The 18,223-nt window shown below is 45.1% G+C and overlaps 1 protein-coding gene across 2 annotated transcripts in view; it reads left to right on the top strand.

The window, feature by feature from the left end:
- Positions 1 to 18,223, top strand: part of LOC143841343 (stimulated by retinoic acid gene 6 protein-like) — a 57,793-nt gene that overhangs the window by 22,311 nt on the left and 17,259 nt on the right. For both annotated transcript variants that reach the window (XM_077345519.1, XM_077345520.1), the window contains exons 4-6: positions 10,896 to 11,026; positions 12,776 to 12,896; positions 14,745 to 14,796. In XM_077345519.1, the coding sequence (XP_077201634.1) occupies positions 10,896 to 11,026; positions 12,776 to 12,896; positions 14,745 to 14,796 (304 nt within the window). The remainder of the gene's footprint in view (positions 1 to 10,895; positions 11,027 to 12,775; positions 12,897 to 14,744; positions 14,797 to 18,223) is intronic.

An 18,223-nucleotide genomic window follows, 5' to 3' on the forward strand; every position in this document is an offset into this window, starting at 1 on the left:
TGCATTATCCAGTGTGTGCGGGATGGTGAACAAAGATATCCTGGACTTTCAGTTAGCTCCAGTTGGTGGGTGGATTACAAGTATTAGCATAGCATAAATACCGTAACCCGTATCAAGCAAGGGGTTGCTGTCTTCCTGTGCAGCCTGTCAGGAGCCCCTTTACTCCCTAAAGCAGAGGAGGCTAAGTCCTTGCCTGTCTTCTCTGCAGCTGGAGGGCTTCTGCAGCTCTCCTTCTTGGCAGGATTCTCCGATGTGGTGGCGTGCCCAGACACTCGACTCCTTGACCAAACCAGCTCCCTCAGCCAGCTGGCTTTATACTGGCATCCTGCCACACCCAATTATTATTGTCTACTCTGCATCTAGATCACGCTTTCTCAGCCAGGGTTTCTTGGTGGCTCTTGAAGGGTTTCCTGAATGAGTGGAAGTTAATTCATTTTTTATGTATTTTTAAAATTTGTAAAGAAAAATTATTAGGTAGTATGACTATATATCGTCATGTCAACTCTTGCCCCCTCCCCAAGTGGCCAATGGTGGGCCTGGGGGTGGTGGTGCATCATTGCACAACTTCTGGGGGCTTTACGCACCGGGATCTTTGTTGCAAATTGGTCACTGAATGAAAAATCGCCATTTAAAGTAGTGGAATTCGTCGTTATGCATACCTGCCTTTGTAGTGGAATCCAGTTGCGTTTTGTAGCGTTTCCCACAGGCTTCCGGTCTCGGCAGAAATCGCTAGAAAGGAAGCGCTATTGCCAAGCTCGTCCTGCCCCTGGCCGTCAAGCAGCCAATGGGCAGCCGTTAGCATGCTCCCAAACAGCCCCTTTCCCTTTAAGAAAGGTTTTTTTAAAAAAAAAAAAACAGACCCATAGCAACGAATCTGGGTAGATTCGTTGCAACGGAGAGACCCATCCAGCTGCCTGGTGTGTTTGAGCTGTCGTTTGATCGTTTGATCGTTGCCATGCTTCCTCCGAGTGAAACCCCCCCCCTCTCACGGGCCCGATTTTCTGCTGAATGAATGTGTAAAAAATAAAGGGACTTTATTTCAGCAAACGTGCTTTTCTGTGGTTTGTGCTTAGTGACTAAAGGGGAGGGACTGAAGCCGGGGAAGCCTCTAAACTGAAAGAGGCTCGCTGGTGCGTTTATCCCCGCTCACTCGGAGAAAAAAAAAATGGCGATCGCTTCGCTGGAAGATCAGAGAAGAGAGCCAGGGGGAGGGACTTTGTAGAAACCGCAACAATGTTAACGCACAGGTCTTTTTCGCTAGTGTTGCAGATTGGTTGCAGGACTGTATCGCTTTCCGGAGGGTGAATCCACTTTTGGGGATTTCCCTGAAAGCGCTACAAGGAAGCGCTTTTTGCAGATTGGTTTCAGGTGTGTGGCAGATTGTCGACGACGTTGTGCAAAACAGCAAATCAGTAGCGTTTTCAATTGGCAACCATTGTGCTATTTTGAAGGCGTGCAAAAAGCCCCCTGGTGTTTCTTGAAGCCTGAAGAATGTTTCAGGGCTTCCTCAATGGTAATACCATTGAGAAAGGCTGATCTAGATTCTTATCAGGCCTAATGATCTCTGCTCAATCAGACCCATCCAGATTAGATTTTAAGGATTATCATGCTTGGTCCTTGCCCCTCTGAGGGTTGGGTTTTAAAACTGGGTGTGATTTTTAGCATCTAAATGAGGCAGGGTGAACTCAGGTTCCTGACTGGCAGTTAGCACTGGCATTCTGCCATTATCTACCCTACATCTCTCTCCCCCGCCAGTTCTCTAGCTGCAGGTGGGTTGGCCATCCTCCAACGGCATTGTCATGAACAGCTGACAAGTCCTCTGCTTGAGGTAGACACCTGCAAATATCTTTAATCTGAGGCAAATTTCATTTCTCTAAACAGGCAAAAAAAGGCACTTTACAGAGAGAGACCCAATGGTCGCTCCTGAATTTTGTACAGTTGTATGACAAGGAATTTTATCATTGTGGAAGGAAAGACATGTCACGGACTCCTTGAATAACAATTGATCTTCCAGAATGCCAATACCTCAACCCTCTCCTTTCTATAGGTCTTCTCTAGGCCAACCTAGGTCATAGAGTTGGAGGGGGCCATAGAGGCCGTCTAGGCCAACCCTCTGCTCAATGCAGGATCAGTCTGGTGGCTGCATCCTGTTGATCATCTTGGGCAGAAAGATCCAAGTCGCTGCTCTCCCTGCCTTGCTTGATCAACCTGTTGCTGCAGCTGCAGGAAAAGAGGAACCTCTAAGCTCGAGGTGAATGTGGGTGTTGCATGTGAGAGCACTCAAGCAGAGTACAGCAGCTTCTTGGGCAAGATGGCGCCATTCTAGAATGCTCTGTTGTAGCTGATCTGCCTAGACCTCCAGGCCTGTTGCCTTGGAGACACTCTTTTTGGGAACAGTGCCGGTGCAAGACGCTGGAGGTAGTGAAGTTGGGGGTCAGGGACAGCATAGAAAGGACAGCTCTTTTGGCTGCTGGTGTTGCATTGGCATTGTGCTGAGGGTGGGGGAACTGTTTGAATGGCTCTCCCCTTACATCCGCTGCACCCTACTTCCCCAAGTTGTTTCACAAGACTGAGATTATTAGCCTTTGCTGCTTGAAATCCCCAGGGCCGCTGCTTGTGCATATTACGTACTTCAGTGCACCTGAGTCAGCTTGCTTTGGAACAATTCTGTGTGCATGACTGCTGCTGGGAATTTGAAGAAAGGGAGTGGGTTTTTATAGCCTGCTTTCCTCTACTTTAAAAGGTCTCCAAGCGGCTTACGCTCTCCTTCTCTAAGACCACCTACTGAGTTGGTGGCAGGATCAAAATATGAACTGGGTGGTTCTCCGTTCATAGCTCAGCCTCTTCTGCTGTCAGCTCTGACGAGGCTCTTCTTGGCTTTCCTCTCTAAAGTCAGTTCTTGTGCTCGGGTGGGGAATGTTTTTGTAGATGCGGGCCTCATCTCAGTCTCCGTGTTTGTAGGAAGAACAGAACAAGATTAGGCAGTACATGGATACAGACTGACCGCAGCTGCTTCTCTGATCTGCGCCGGTCCAGGGATGTGCACAAAAGCTCATGGGAACTGTCGGAGGTGCAAACTTCTTCACATAATGCAAACTAAAATGATGGAATGGTTTATTAATGTTATTATTAATTATTATTATTTATTCTACTTATAGGCCAGCCTTCCTCAAAGGCTTAGGGCAGCTTTCAGGGTTAAAAACAACAAGGGACAAATCATCGTTGATAAAATTATTACAATACAATTCATATTTACATTAAAATCATTATAATACAGTACAGCAACATGTGATATGTTTTTTTTAAAGAATTAGACAAATTCAGGACTAGAGCTGTCAGTGGAGCTACCATGATTATTTATTTACTTTCATGCTTCATTTATAGACCATGGGTACTTCTGGAATTCTGATGTAGTATGATGGGTGCAGACACAAAATGGTTACAACAAAATGGCCGCCACAGATGGCCTCCAGTCGCACAGTAGATATCCTTGTGCTGTGGTGGCATCCTCTGCCAAAGCAACATTTTAGAAAAACTGCACAGCCAATCACATCTCCACTGACAGAAGCCCCACCTGACCCTGGCTGCCTTCTAACGCCAGTTGGCAGGTGCTAACTTTATGTTATTAAGGTATTTCAGGACAGGATGATCCCTCATCTCTTGTAAGGACTTCTGTCTCTTGGAAACACAATTTTATTCTAAATCTCTAGTTATAACCTTGCTACATTTCCAGTGCCTTTCCTGAAATAGAATCAGGGTTGGGGGCTCTTGAGGCACGCAATTAGCACCAAGTGGCACACTTCTGTCTTCAATTGAACTTTAATCCTCTTGCATTAACCCTTTAATTCTTTTAGATAATTAAAAATGTTGATGAGTGGAAGCCATTGAGAAATTACAATTCTATGGGTTTACTCCAGGAGCTTCATGCCATCTTGGGCTTTTGAGAGCTCAAGAAACCGTCCAACAATGCATCTGAGATAGAGCCCTGCAAGCTGAGAGAGCCACTCTTATTCGGCCATAACTTTGTTCCAGCAAATTATCGCCATGCCATAGAATTTTCTAAATTCCACAGTGTCTTTGCTTTGGCCTATCTCTTCACCATCATTTCTGCTGCAAGGGAAATACTTAGGTATTCCCTATTGTCGGTGCTTGTGGTTTTAGCCTGCTGAACACAGCTGGGACACTTGCCTGCATGTTATTCCCCAGGTCGTTGTATAAGGATGTTTGTTCACTGCACATAATTTGACCGAAATTTGACAATTTTGTTACATCTCATCTCTGCAGAGATCGCCTTAAAGAATCCACCCTTAAGGTGGTTTGCAATTTGTTTGCAATTTGGCTTGGTTAGTAAAAAAGCAGAAGCTTCAATTCTTTAATTGAACCTCCTTGTGTTCCTGGAACTAACCTTTAATGAGGTTATGCATTATGAAATGTTTTTGCATGTTTTCATCTGTGTTTAGCGTGTGCTTTTACATCTGTGTTGGCTGACCTTTGAGTGGAATAAATGAATGAAGATACGTGGAGTGTAAGTGAAGGAAAACGAGTCTTGAGGCAGATTGCAAAACGGGAGGACCGTGCAATAAAGATGGGGATAAGACACACAGCAAACAGAGCAGTAACACTGAATTACAAAATTAGAGACTACTAAGTGTAGGGGATCTATGCACATGTCTATGCTCTGTGCCATCTGGAACTAGCACCAGGGGTGGGAACCAGTGATATTGGCATTCATGTCTCCATGGTCGCATTCTACATGTGCAAAATCACTTTGTGCCTCCTTAAGTTTTCAGAGCATTCTTACTGATTTTGTAGCCAAATTAATACAGATCAAGAGCCCCCTGGAAGATATTGCCACCTTATTTGCAGACTATCACACTTGTGGCTGTCGGCTAATGCAGGCCTTCTGGCGTGCCGTGATGCAGTCATTCCATTCGGGGAGGGAGGGTCTTAGATTTTCACCACCATGTTTGTTGTAATGTAAGGGGTTTTTAATGGGATATTGTATTTTTTATGTTTTATGTGGGTTTTAACTATGTGACTCGCCAGGAGACGGCTTGCCTTGGGTGGTGGGATATAAATTTAATAAATAAAATAAAAGAAAGAATAGTTTCTATCTTCGTGGTCTCTGCTTCAACAAGTGTCTACATAGGTTCCCTTCTGTTGCCTTGGGGCTGATTAATGATATGGGTTTTTTTTTTTACCAAGTTTGTTTGTTGGACCACTGTTGTGAGCTGAGCTGTGAAAAACCTAAATCGTCTCATCACCACAATTCATGTTTCAGCCTCTTTTGATCAGAGAGAAGCAGAACTCCCTTCAGCCTTTCTTACTGCTCTGGCAGCGCAGGAAAAGTTTCAAGATATATGTGCAAAACTGCAAAAACAAAACACAGGAATGAAACAAAAGAGAAAATAATCTTTTTTTCTTTTCTTTTTAGCTTAATCTTGCTTTTCTACAAGTATTCAAACAGGAATAAAAATATTGAAACAAGTATTCAAGAAGTATTCAAAAGTATTCAAAAATAGTGAAAAAGTATTTTTCCTGCTTGAAAAAGTATTCAAGCAGGAATAAAAATGCTTTTTGTTTCTCAGAAAGGCTCCACGTTTCAGAAAGGGGAAAAAAACGCAAACCTATCTATTTTTCTGAGCCGTTTAAATGGAGAGCTCAAAGGCAGGAGAATATTTCTTCCAGGGAAAGGGGAGACTCTCTGAAAAAACACAAACACACTTTTAAATTAAAACCACATTTTCCAGCTCCGTACCAGACCGCTGATTCACTCACGGAGGAAGGCAACTTGAAGGTCTCCAAGGACTAAACTTTGTTTCCTTCAAGGGAAGCAGGAGATGTTTTATAAAGGCCACATAATAGTGAGATCTCAGTGCTGGGGAAACAAGCATCTAACTATCTAAATATAAACAGCAAGGGGGAGTGGGGGTGGGAGTCAGTGACAATGTCTCCCTTCAACTCTGGAAATCCAAAGGGCACATGTCTTCATTCCCTTTCATCTCTTGTAGATCCCGCAGGCAGGTCAAATCTGATAGTTCAGTAGATGTGGGGGTAGGAGAGTGAATGATGTCCCTTCTAGGAAACTGAATTGACTCTTTCACTGTGTCTTTCTGCCTTTGTTCTCAGAGTGTTTGCGTGTTGTCAGAATCCTCTGGTTTCTGCCATGATTGTAACAGCTTGCTCTGACCTTCTCTGTAACCATTTTGTTCTCTAACCATTTTGTTCTCTGTAACCATTTTGTTCTTTCTCAGTAATCATGTTGCTTTTTAGATTTAGGCATGCACCTCAAGGTTATTGCCCGCTGCCCAGTTATCTCCCTTGGCGCTGTTCTTGGACTCTACAACTAGACCCATAGATAGTATGGCTTGCTTGTGGGAAACTAACGGTTTTGGAAGGGCGGGAAAACTGAGGGAATAAGCGTATCGGTTTGACTTGTGGGCGCTAGATTCGTCTATGAACGTCCTTAGAGAACAGCTTGAATAAAACAGCCTTCTTGCAACACAGAGGTGCTTTTATTTACAAGTCTGAAATCTTGACAGGTGTCGCTGCTGGTGGGGTTCAATGGGGAATCGCTCCCTCCAGTATCAGAGAAGTGGAAAAAATTCACGTGACTTCATCTTCATTTATCTTTTTAGTTATTCCACAGCAAAACAAAATTAGATATTTACTTCATTTATACCCTCTGTTCCTTCCTAATGGGGATCCAAAGTAGCTTATATCATACTTGTTATTGTTATGTGCGAAGTCGTGTCCGACCCATCGCGACCCCATGGACAATGATCCTCCAGGCCTTCCTGTCCTCTACCATTCCCCGGAGTCCATTTAGGTTTGCACCGACTGCTTCAGTGACTCCATCCAACCACCTCATTCTCTGTCGTCCCCTTCTTCTTTTGCCCTCAATCGCTCCCAGCATTAGGCTCTTCTCCAGGGAGTCCTTCCTTCTCATAAGGTGGCCAAAGTATTTGAGTTTCATCTTCAGGATCTGGCCTTCTAAAGAGCAGTCAGGGCTGATCTCCTCTAGGACTGACCGGTTTGTTCGCCTTGCAGTCCAAGGGACTCGCAAGAGTCTTCTCCAGCACCAGAGTTCAAAAGCCTCAATTCTTTGACGCTCGGCCTTCCTTATGGTCCAACTTTCGCAGCCATACATTGCAACTGGGAAGACCATAGCCTTGACTAAACGCACTTTTGTTGGCAGGGTGATGTCTCTGCTTTTTATGATGCTGTCTAGATTTGCCATAGCTTTCCTCCCCAGGAGCAAGCGTCTTTTAATTTCTTTGCTGCAGTCCCCATCTGCAGTGATCTTGGAGCCCAGGAAAATAAAATCTGTCACTATCTCCATTTCTTCTCCATCTATTTGCCATGAATTGAGAGGGCCGGATGCCATGATCTTTGTTTTCCTGATGTTGAGTTTCAAGCCAACTTTTGCACTCTCCTCCTTCACCCGCATCAACAGGCTCTTTAGTTCCTCTTCACTTTCTGCCATTAGAGTGGTATCGTCTGCATATCTGAGGTTGTTGATGTTTCTCCCTGCAATCTTGATCCCAATTTGTGACTCCTCTAATCCCGCATTTCTCATGATGTGCTCTGCATACAAGTTAAATAGGCAAGGCGACAGTATACAGCCTTGCCGAACTCCTTTCTCAATTTTGAACCAGTTAGTGATTCCATGTTCAGTTCTCACTGTTGCTTCTTGACCTGCATATAAATTTCTCAAGAGACAAATAAGATGCTCTGGTATTCCCATCTCTTTAAGAACTTGTCACAATTTGTTGTGCTCCACACAATCAAAGGCTTTAGCATAGTCAATAAAGCAGAAGTAGACGTTCTTCTGGTACTCCCTAGCTTTCTCCATGATCCAGCGTATGTTGGCAGTTTGATCTCTAGTTCCTCTGCCTCTTCGAAATCCTGCCTGTACTTCTGGAAGTTCTCGGTCCACATATTGCTGGAGCCTAGCTTGTAGGATTTTGAGCATAACTTTGCTAGCATGAGAAATTAGTGCAATGGTGCGGTAGTTTGAACATTCTTTGGCATTGCCCTTCTTTGGGATTGGAATGTAAACTGACCTTTTCCAATCCTGTGGCCATTGTTGAGTTTTCCAAATTTGCTGGCATATTGAGTGTAGCATTTTTACTGCATCGTCCTTTAAGCTTTTGAATAGTTCAACTGGAATGCTGTCACCACCACTAGCTTTATTGTTGCTCAGACTTCCTAAGGCCCATTTGACTTCACATTCCAGGATGTCTGGCTCCAGGTCAGTAACTACCCCATTGTGGTCATCAGGGATGTTAAGCTCGCTCTTGTATAGTTCTTCTGTATAGTTTTGCCACCTTTGTTTAATCTCTTCTGCTTCTGTGAGGTCCCTACCATTTTGGTCCCTTATCATACCCATCTTTGCATGAAACGTTCTCTTCATATCTCCAATTTTCTTGAAAAGATCTCTGGTTTTCCCCATTCTATTGTTTTCTTCTATTTGTTTGCACTGTTCATTTAAGAAGGCATTCTTATCTATTCTAGCTTTTCTCTGGAATTCTGCATTCAATTGGGTGTATCTTTCTCTTTCTCCCTTGCCTTTCACTTCCCTTCTCTCCTTAGCTATTTGTAAAGCTTCCTCAGACAGCCATTTTGATTTCTTGCATTTCTTTTTCTTTGGGATGGTTTTAGTTGCTACCTCTTGTACAATGTCGCGAACCTCCGTCCATAGTTCTTCAGGCACTCTGTCTATCAGATCTAATTCCTTAAATCTATTTGTCACCTCTACTGTGTATTCGTTGGGGATATGATTTAGTTCATACCTGAGTGGCCTAGTGGTTTTCCCTACTTTCTTCAATTTAAGCCTAAATTTTGCAACAAGAAGCTCATGATCTGAACCACAATCAGCTCCTGGTCTTGTTTTTATTGACTGGATAGAACTTTTCCATCTTTGGCTGCAGAGCACATAGTCAATCTGATTTCTGTGTTGACCGTCTGGTGATGTCCATGTGTAGAGTCGTCTCTTGGGTTGTTGGAAAAGAGTGTTTGCTATGACCATTGTATTCTCTTGACAAAATTCTACCAGCCTGTGCCCTGCTCCATTTTGTACTCCAAGGCCAAACTTGCCTGTTATCCCGGTTATCTTTTGGCTTCCTACTTTAGCATTCCAATCCCCCATGATGATAAGCACATCATTTTTTGGTGTCGCTTCTATAAGGTGTTGTAAGGCTTCATAGAACTGATCAACTTCATCCTCTTCAGCAGCAGTGGTTGGGGCATAGACCTGGATCACTGTGATGTTGAATGGTTTGCCTTGGATTCGAACTGAGATCATTCTGTCATTTTGGGGATTGTATCCCAAGACTGCTTTTCCTACTCTCTTATTGATTATGAAGGCTACTCCATTTCTTCTGCGAGATTCTTGTCCACAGTAGTATACCTGATGGTCATCTGAATTAAATTCACCCATTCCTGTCCATTTTAGTTCACTGATTCCTAAAATGTCGATTTTCAGTCTTGTCATTTCTTGTTTAACCACGTCCAGTATATCATACTATTCCCATTTTATTCCCACAATAAGTGTGAAGCTGGTGTGAAGGATGACCTTTGAAGCTCCACTCACACTTGCCCTGGAACCTGGGAAAGTTCCCTACCTCTACCTGGTGAGGTTCCCCTTCCCCTTAATCCTATGAGTAACAACACCCATTAAGGTAGTTTAGGCCTTGTAAAAATATTTGTTTTTAAAAGTTTGTGACATGTTTTCATCAGTCTAGTCTGATCAAGCCTTGGTCTGGAAACACGGCCCTCTATGAGGGGGGATTTTTACAGAAAGGCAGAGTGGCCTGGTTGCCTGGCAATGGACCAAGAGAAGAAGGTGGGTGGGGGGATGCCAAGATGGAGAAGCAAGGAGAGAAGAACCTGAGGCATTTTCTTCCTGAGGGTGTAGAAAATGTCGAAAAGAAGAAACTCATGAGGAGAAAAGATCCTGGTGATGGAGAAAGGCATTTGGCAGGAAACTGTCCATGTCTTGGCATGGGTGTTTGACTCTAAAGAATTTCCCTTCTGTTTTCACCCTGACTGTGGGAGTGCTCAGTATGATGTAGTATTCACACTATTTTGTATTAAAGTCCCAGTTCTCAACCCCACCTTTAAATAGAAGTAATTTTACGTGCTATTCACTTTTTGAATGGGGCATCCACAACACCATGACCAGCTAAAAGGGTTACAATGGATCTGTACTTCCAGAAAGAGATACTCTTTCACAAGATGTCATAGTCCCATTGTATACAGTACGGGTCAGACCACACCTGGAGTACTGTGTGCAGTTCTGGAGGCCTCACTTCAAGAAGGACGTAGATAAAATTGAAAGGGTTCAGAGGAGAGCGATGAGGATGATCTGGGGCCAAGGGACCAAGTCCTATGAAGATAGGTTGAGGGACTTGGGAATGTTCAGCCTGGAGAAAAGGAGGTTGAGAGGGGACATGATAGCCCTCTTTAAGTATTTAAAAGGTTGTCACTTGGAGGAGGGCAGGAGGCTGTTTCTGTTGGCTGCAGATTGGGAAACTGCTCACAATTTGGAGGTGGAGCCTGGGAGACAGGGACCTCAGTGAGGTAACATGCCTTAGAACCCACCCTCCAAAGCAGCCATGTTCTCCTGGTGATCTGATCTTTGTAAGCTGAAGATTATCTGTAATTCCAGGGGTTCCCCAGATCCCACCTAGAGGCTAGGATCTCTACTCCTCAAACAACAGAAACACACCAACAAGGAAAATAAGAATACAGAAAAGCCCTTTGTTGGATTACTTTGTTAGGTTCCAGTAATTGTTCCCATCATTCCAGAGTAAAAGGAACAAATTTCCATAATGAATCCCTGGTGCTTTTCAGATTCTTAATGTTCCTTCTTCTTTTTTCCCTCTTTGCAGACCATTTGATTTTGTTTCGATGTTCCACAATCGATGGTCGTACGGTTTTGCATTTGGAGCAACAGCTGATAAACTCATGTTCCTGTTTGGACAAGACTTCCCCCAACCGGAAATGCCTCGCGTGGCCAGAGGTAAAAAACATGGCTCAAGAAGCCAATGGGGACAAGGGCGTTTTAGTAGGCCATACACGAAACCTGAGTCAGCAGTGTGACTTGGTAGCTAAGAAGACAAACTGGATTTTGGGCTGTATTAAAAGAAGTATAGTGTCCAGATCTCTGCTCTGGTAAGATCTCACTTGGAGTACTGTGTTCAGTTTTGGGCACCACAACTGAAGAAAGATGTAGAGAAATTCGAGCATGTCCAGAGGAGGGCAACAAGGATGGTGAGGGGCTTGGAGGCCAAGTTGCATGAGAAAAGGTTGAGGGAACTTGGTCTGTTTAGTCCAGAGAGAAGATGACTAAGAGGTGATATGATAACCATCTTCAAATTCTTGAAGGTCTGTCATAGAGAAGATGGAGCAGAGTTGTTTTCTGTTGCCCCAGAGGGTCAGACCAGAACCAATGGGTTGAAATTAATTCAAAAGAATTTTTGACTAAATATCCAGAAGAAGTTCCTTACAGTTAGAGCAGCTCCTCAGTGGAATAGGCTTCCTTGGGAGGTGGTGATTCTCCTTTGGAAGTTTTTAAGCAGAGGCTAGATGGTAATCTGACAGAAATGCTGATTTTATGAACTTCAGCAGATTGTGAGTGGGTGGGCAGGAAGGAGGGGATGTGCCAGTGTTTGTCTCTTGTGGCTCTTCCTTGCATACTCAGGGAATTGCTGATCGCCACTGTGGGATGGTAGGTGAATTTCATCCAGGCCAGGCTGGATTCTGGAGAGGTGGTGGGAGGATCATTTGGGCATGAAATTGGGGTCACTGTGGGTAGGCAGGTAGTTGTGAGTTCCTACATTGTGCAGGGATTGGACTGGATGACCCTGGAGGTCCCTTCCAACTCTATGATTCGAGAACACAGAACAGGCTCTCCTTCTCTGATTAATCTGTGAATCCACCTGTTCCCAACTGGGTTCTACACTAGTGTGCCTGTGGAGGGCTGCTTTGGAAAGTATGAAAACTTTAAGCAAGATGCTCTGTAAGCACCAAGTCCCACAAGTTAGGGCTTTCAGCTTTGTGCTCAGTCTCCATGGCGTCATGATCTGTTCCAGGGGTGGCCAGACTGTGGCTCTCCAGATGTCCATGGATTACAATTCCCACAAGCCCCTGCTGGCAGGGCCAAGGTTTGCAGCGGCTCCATTTTGCATATACTTCAATATTTAAAAATGACCAGGAGCCCTGGATGCAGCCCTGGATTCCCTCCTTTCATGAGATCAAATCTCCAGACAGACACTCAGACAGAGACATTGGATGATGTACATAAAAAGACTTTCTCCGGAGAACAGAAAAGAGCTTGCATCTGGTACATATACAGCAGACTTGCTCTGCTCAGTCTGTTTCATGGGTAACAACCGTCTTTTGAGCCACCAGTCACTCAAAATGGGCAGCAACACCTTTTGACCTGTGATAATTTTTCCAATTTGTACAAAACAGGTATCTCCAGTTCTTAAATTCTAGACTAAGGATCCCTATTTCCAAGATGGTTTTCTCTAACCTAATGTCAACGACAGGCTGTGTCAGTCCAAAAGTATGTGTACGATAGATTGGCCTTACATACAGTAATGACAGGAGAGGACAGAAACTCAGATTAATGTACAACCCCAGTGAGCTACAGTAGCTGTCCAATCTAAGATGGTAGGCCCCAGTTGGGGAATCACAGAGGTATCTGCAGGTGTTGAAGAAAAGAGTCGAACAATGTTCCCTTCCCATTCTTTTTTCTTTTTTATAGTCTTTTGGGTTATGCTCATCGCCATCGAAGTGGGCCTCTCCTCCTATCCTTTCTTTGCCTGCCTTTCGACAAATTACCAGAAAACAGGAGCTGTGTTAGGATTCCTTTATACGTCGAGCTGGTGAGCTACTGGCATGAGTGCCACTGTGGAGACGATGGGGTGTGTGAAGTGTATCTCTACGAGTCTCTGGAAAGCTCGTGGTAGTCTCTGCTGAATCACCCAGGATGTTACAGAATTTCCCGTTGCATTGAACTGTGTTTGCCACTTCTCAGCAAGATTACAGCAGGGTTCTCAACCTTTGCCCTGCCGCGATAGGGGCGGCATGCACTTGTGTGGGGCGGTGTGTGGGGGTACACAACAATCAAGAAGCCGCGTGGAAGCGGCCAGTGCCATGGCTCCGGCTGCCTCCGCTCAGCTCCGGCAGCCTCCACTTACCTCCACATGCCTCCGCTTGGCTCTGGCAGCCTCCACTTATCTTCACTTGGCTCTGGCAGCCTCCACTTATCTTCACTTGCCTCTGCTCTGCTCCAGCCGCCTCCACTCGCCTCTGCCTGCCTTCGGTCGTTCCCGCCCACTTTCGCTTTGTTCTGGACGCCTCTGGCCAGCCACACTCACCTCCGCTCGGCTCTGGCTGTCCCTGTTCACCTCCGCCTGCCTCCAGCCACTCCCGCCCACTTCTGCCGCCTCTGGCCACTCACGCCAACCTCCGCTCTGCTCTTGCCACCTCCGCTCTGCTCCGCCTGCCTCTGCCCACCCCGCCTACCTCTGCTTGCCTCCGCCCGCTGCTACCGCCAGCCGCCACCACCGCCTGCTACCACTGTGGGCCGCTGCTGCCACCCCCTGCCACTGCCACTGTGTGGGACCCCAAGGTTGAGAACCACTGGCATGCAGACTTCATTGGGATCGAGGCAGCCAGACACAGACCTGTAAGATCCCAGTCGAAGTTGTGGGTCATACAGTGATGGAGGCCTCGTTTACAGCTTAGTTTTCTCCTTACTGCTGGCAACAGACAGGGCTTGCCATTTGCTAACTTAGTTTGGTCTCCAGTGTCAGGCTTTTAAAAGGAAAATAGTTCTTCCCTCACTCTAAGACAGGAGTGGTTAACCTGTGGTCCTCCAGATGTTCATGGACCACAATTCCCATGAGTCCCGGACAGCAAACACTGGCAGGGGTTCGTGGGAATTGTGGTCCATGAACATCTGGAGGACCACAGGTTGACTACCCCTGCTCTAAGAGGCATTACATTTGTGCAAAGGAAGGATGCTGTCAGAATAACCAATGGCCCATTTCATGTGCTCTTCTAAGAACGGAGGGTGTGCTTGGGTGAGTGCTTGGGTGCAGTGATGGTTTCATTTAGGGCTGCGGTTGACTCAAAAGGTCCTAAATTGCGATTTGGGGTTTATGTTTTTTAAGAATGTGATCTTTGTGTATATTGTAAGCCGCCTCGAGCTCCGCAAGGAAGAAAGGTGGCCAAAAATATTTTAAATAGATAAAATCTTCCCCTGCTCTGTGGGTGCAAGCAGTGAATTAGTAGACTGAAGGAGTGATTTAGTCTTAGGGCTTCTGTCCATTGAAGACACGGTTGGAAACCTCTGCTGTGTGGGTGGTTTTGGGCTCCATGTGATGGGTCAGGGGTGTGTGTGTGTGTGTTGGGAGGGGGGGTGTTGGAATGTACAAATCAGAATTGAGTGTTCTTGGGAAGAAGTCTTTGAGAAGAGATTCCAGAAAGTTGGACGAACCATCCCCAGTCTAATAATTGTATTGCTGCTGATGGCATTTCCCTGCAAAGTGTTGATGGGAGTCTGCATGGGTGGGCAGGAGATGTGCATGTGGCTGCATTTGACAAGCTCTGTTGTAGAGACTCAGCCACGGAAGTCTTGCTTAAGGAAGATGCAAATGCATATTCAGTGATTCAGGCAATTTCAAGGGTTCTCAGCTACTCCATTGTTTTGTCTTGTTTCTTTGCAGGCTAATAGTCATGCTCATAGATGTCGTGCAGTGCCCTCATGGAGCCTTAAGTGTATGTATGTAATTATGACCGTTGTATCCTAATGAATGCTGCATGGGCTGAAAGCATGTTGATACAGCTGTCTTGGGAAAACTATAGAGGTCTAGGTCTAATCAAGGTTTATGTCAGTGGTTCTCAACCTTCCTAATGCTGCGACCCTTTAATACAGTTCCTCATGTTGTGGTGACCCCCAGCCATAAAATTATGCAAATGTTCCTTCAAAGATACTAAACCAAAACTGACCAATGGTATAAAGATCCATTGTTCATGATTGTATATAAATATTCCCCCCCCCCGGCATTTCAGTTCAGTTCTGCCTCTTGCCCCACCATGCCGATCTTGCTCTTTTCCTCTGCTCCAGGCAGATGAACACTCTATCTTGATCTACCCCGCAAGGTTGTTGTCTGTCTGTCTGTCTATCTCTCTGTCTCTCCATCTCTCCATCCATCCAGAGGCGAGTTATCAGCATTCAGATGGGAATAAAATAAAGGTTAGCCCTTTCTCCTGAAGCTCCTCCAGGAGGGCTGTGGCAAGAGAGCTGTGCACTAATTCCAGGCTTCTGTAAGGTCAGGCTTCCCATTCTTGAATGAGGGGATTTGCCCTACAGCAGTGGTTCTCAATCGGGGGGTCAAGACCCCTTTGGGGGTCAAACGACCTTTTCACAAGAGTCATGGCAGGGCAAGCAGCTTGGTCAGGGGGGTGCCATCCATACAACAGCCTTGCAGGGTAGATCAAGACAGAGCGTTCGTCAGCCTGGAGCAGTGGAAAAGAGTGAGATCGGCATGGTGGGACAAGAGGCAGAACTGAACTGAGAAACCCTGGAGAAAAAACCAATTTATATACAATCCGGAACAATGGATCTTCACGCCATTGGTCAGTTCCGGTTCAGTTTCTGGGAAAGAACACTTGCATAATTTCATGGTTGGGGGTCACCACAACTTGAGAAACTATATTAGGAAGGTTGAGAACCACTGGCCTACAGAAATCCAGACTGATCCAGTACTTGAGTGAGATGAGAGTAGATGAAGCAGCAAACTATATCCTCCCCCAGGCATTTTATTTTGCCTGTATATTTTATTTTCCCATGCCTGTCCTCTTCAAGAGAGAGGCCTGCGGAAGAAAGGTTGCCTTGTATGTGTGGTTTGAGGTGTCTTTAGATAGTTGTTCAAGGGTCAGAAATACAGCAGGTACATATGCAGTGTCAGGACCATGGACAGGGCCCAAGGGAACTAGAGGGAGGTTAGGCCAAACTAGATGTTGCAATGAAGGCTTACATAAAACTTCCTGAAGGATGTTCCTAAAACATGTTTGTTTTAACGGAATCAGAGGTTGCTTGTTTAAGGCAAAAAAACATCCTTTCTTTAACCTTTTCCTTGTTGGCAGAGTTTCAGGATGCAGGAAGAGCGGAGCACCAGGAAGCTTAAAGATTAAAGTAGTTTTTATTCAGAAGAGAAACAACTATGTAGGGGAGAGGAAAGGACAGAGCTAACTTAACTGTCAGCTGTTGTGTTTCTTCTGTTGCCCAATTGCTGCTCTTGAGGGAAGCAGGGGGGACTGTGCTCAAGCGAGCAGGAAGTCCCCTGTTGAGCCAATCAGGGTACTGGAGGAGATAATTTTAAAATCATCAGGAAGTTCCTATCCTAACTATGCTAAATATATATCTCATCTGATGCCCCCTGCAGGACACCCTTTATATTCTTCTCAGTTATGCACACAAGATCTTGCAGACTCCAATGATCCTGAACAATTTCCCCCCACTCAGCATCAATTCCCCCACTCCTTTCACCTATAGGGGGAAATGTATGCCTGTGTATTGAAATAGGAGCAGGTTTCACTGTAAAGCTGGCCAGTGGGGGAAAGGGTTAATTTCTCCTTTCCCTGCCCCTGACTGTCCTTCTGCCCAAACTGGCAACCACCTATGTCCCTTTCTCATTTTTCAAGTATGTTATTTGTGTATTTCTTGAAAGCCAGAGTGGTGTAGTGGTTCAACTGGGAAAATGATGGTATAAAAACTTTAAAAAGTGGAATAGTTTTATTTGGAGAGGGATGTCTTAAAAATAGACTTTCCATTATCCACACTATCAACATTCGTTTGTCAACAAGGAGAACCTTCCTAGATAAGGTCAAACCTTTTTATGTGCATGTCAACCTTCTGGCTCCTCAGAGAAACAAAGATTGACTTAGTATGACAAGAAATCCTGCACTGCATGGAACAAACAAATTGAATTTTGAAACTTAAATATTTGTCCTCTATTATATGGTACTAGAGCCTCTTGTGGTGCAGAGTGGTAAGGCAGCGACATGCTGCCTGAAGCTGTCTGCCCATGTGGCTGGGAGTTCGATCCCAGCAGCCGGCTCAAGGTTGACTCAGCCTTCCATCCTTCCGAGGTTGGTAAAATGACTACCCAGCTTGCTGGGGGGTAAACGATAATGACTGGGGAAGGCACTGGCAAACCACCCCATATTGAGTCTGCCATGAAAATGCTAGAGGGCGCCATCTCAAGGGTCAGACATGAACCAGTGCTTGCACAGGGGATACCTTTACCTTTATACGGTACTAAGACTTATTTTCACTAGGTTCTGTGTGACTTGATTTAATCTCCCTTTTTAATTACACTTGCTTGACTATGATGTCTTTTTTGCAGTTAAAATCCCAGAATGTACATTATATACAATATACAACTTAATATATCCAAGGCAGACCATCCAGATATCTGGGAAATGGTGGTGCTCCTTAACAAATACACTGTACCTTGGCCTGGATAGCCCAGGGTGGCTTGATCTCAGAAGCTAAGCAAGGTCAACCTTGGTGAAAAGTTGGATGCGAAATCCAGGGTGAGACAACAGCAATGGCTCATTGCCTCTTGCCTATGGGGTCATGGCTGTGACTTGACAGCACCATGGAGAATAGATAGGTGACATGAACAACATAATGCAACAGGGCAGTATCGCAGAACTGGAAATCAGTCTTCAAACAATAAGTATAGCCTTACTGAAATCGCTTGCTCAACTGACTTGCCTTCTGCCTCACTGTGATGAGCTATTTTGCTCCTCTTCATAGCATTATTTTGATTTTGTAAGGAAACTTTGTGAAGAAGTGTGAAAAATCTCTCTGGGCAGAATGGAAAAAACATTCAACAAGCAGAGGCATTTATGTGCTCTGCTGATCCGCCATTTTTCTCCTCAAGAGGGAACCAAAGCTCTCAGCATTACTGCTTAATTGAGAAATCTGTGAATTGAGCTTTTAGTTTTGGGCAATAGCCTTGGTTGTAATTATAGAGGTTGGCTGCTCATGAATAGGGCTGCTGAGAGCCACTGTAGGCTCCCAACCAACAATACCACACAGGTCCCACTCCCTAGACACAACTCAAATACCATGTGAAAACAAATTCTGTGACTTACCGGATTTTGTGGGCTCCTGGAGGTATTCTGCACGGAG

This window comes from Paroedura picta, chromosome 7 (assembly GCF_049243985.1).
Source record: "Paroedura picta isolate Pp20150507F chromosome 7, Ppicta_v3.0, whole genome shotgun sequence".
NCBI lineage: Eukaryota > Metazoa > Chordata > Lepidosauria > Squamata > Gekkonidae > Paroedura > Paroedura picta.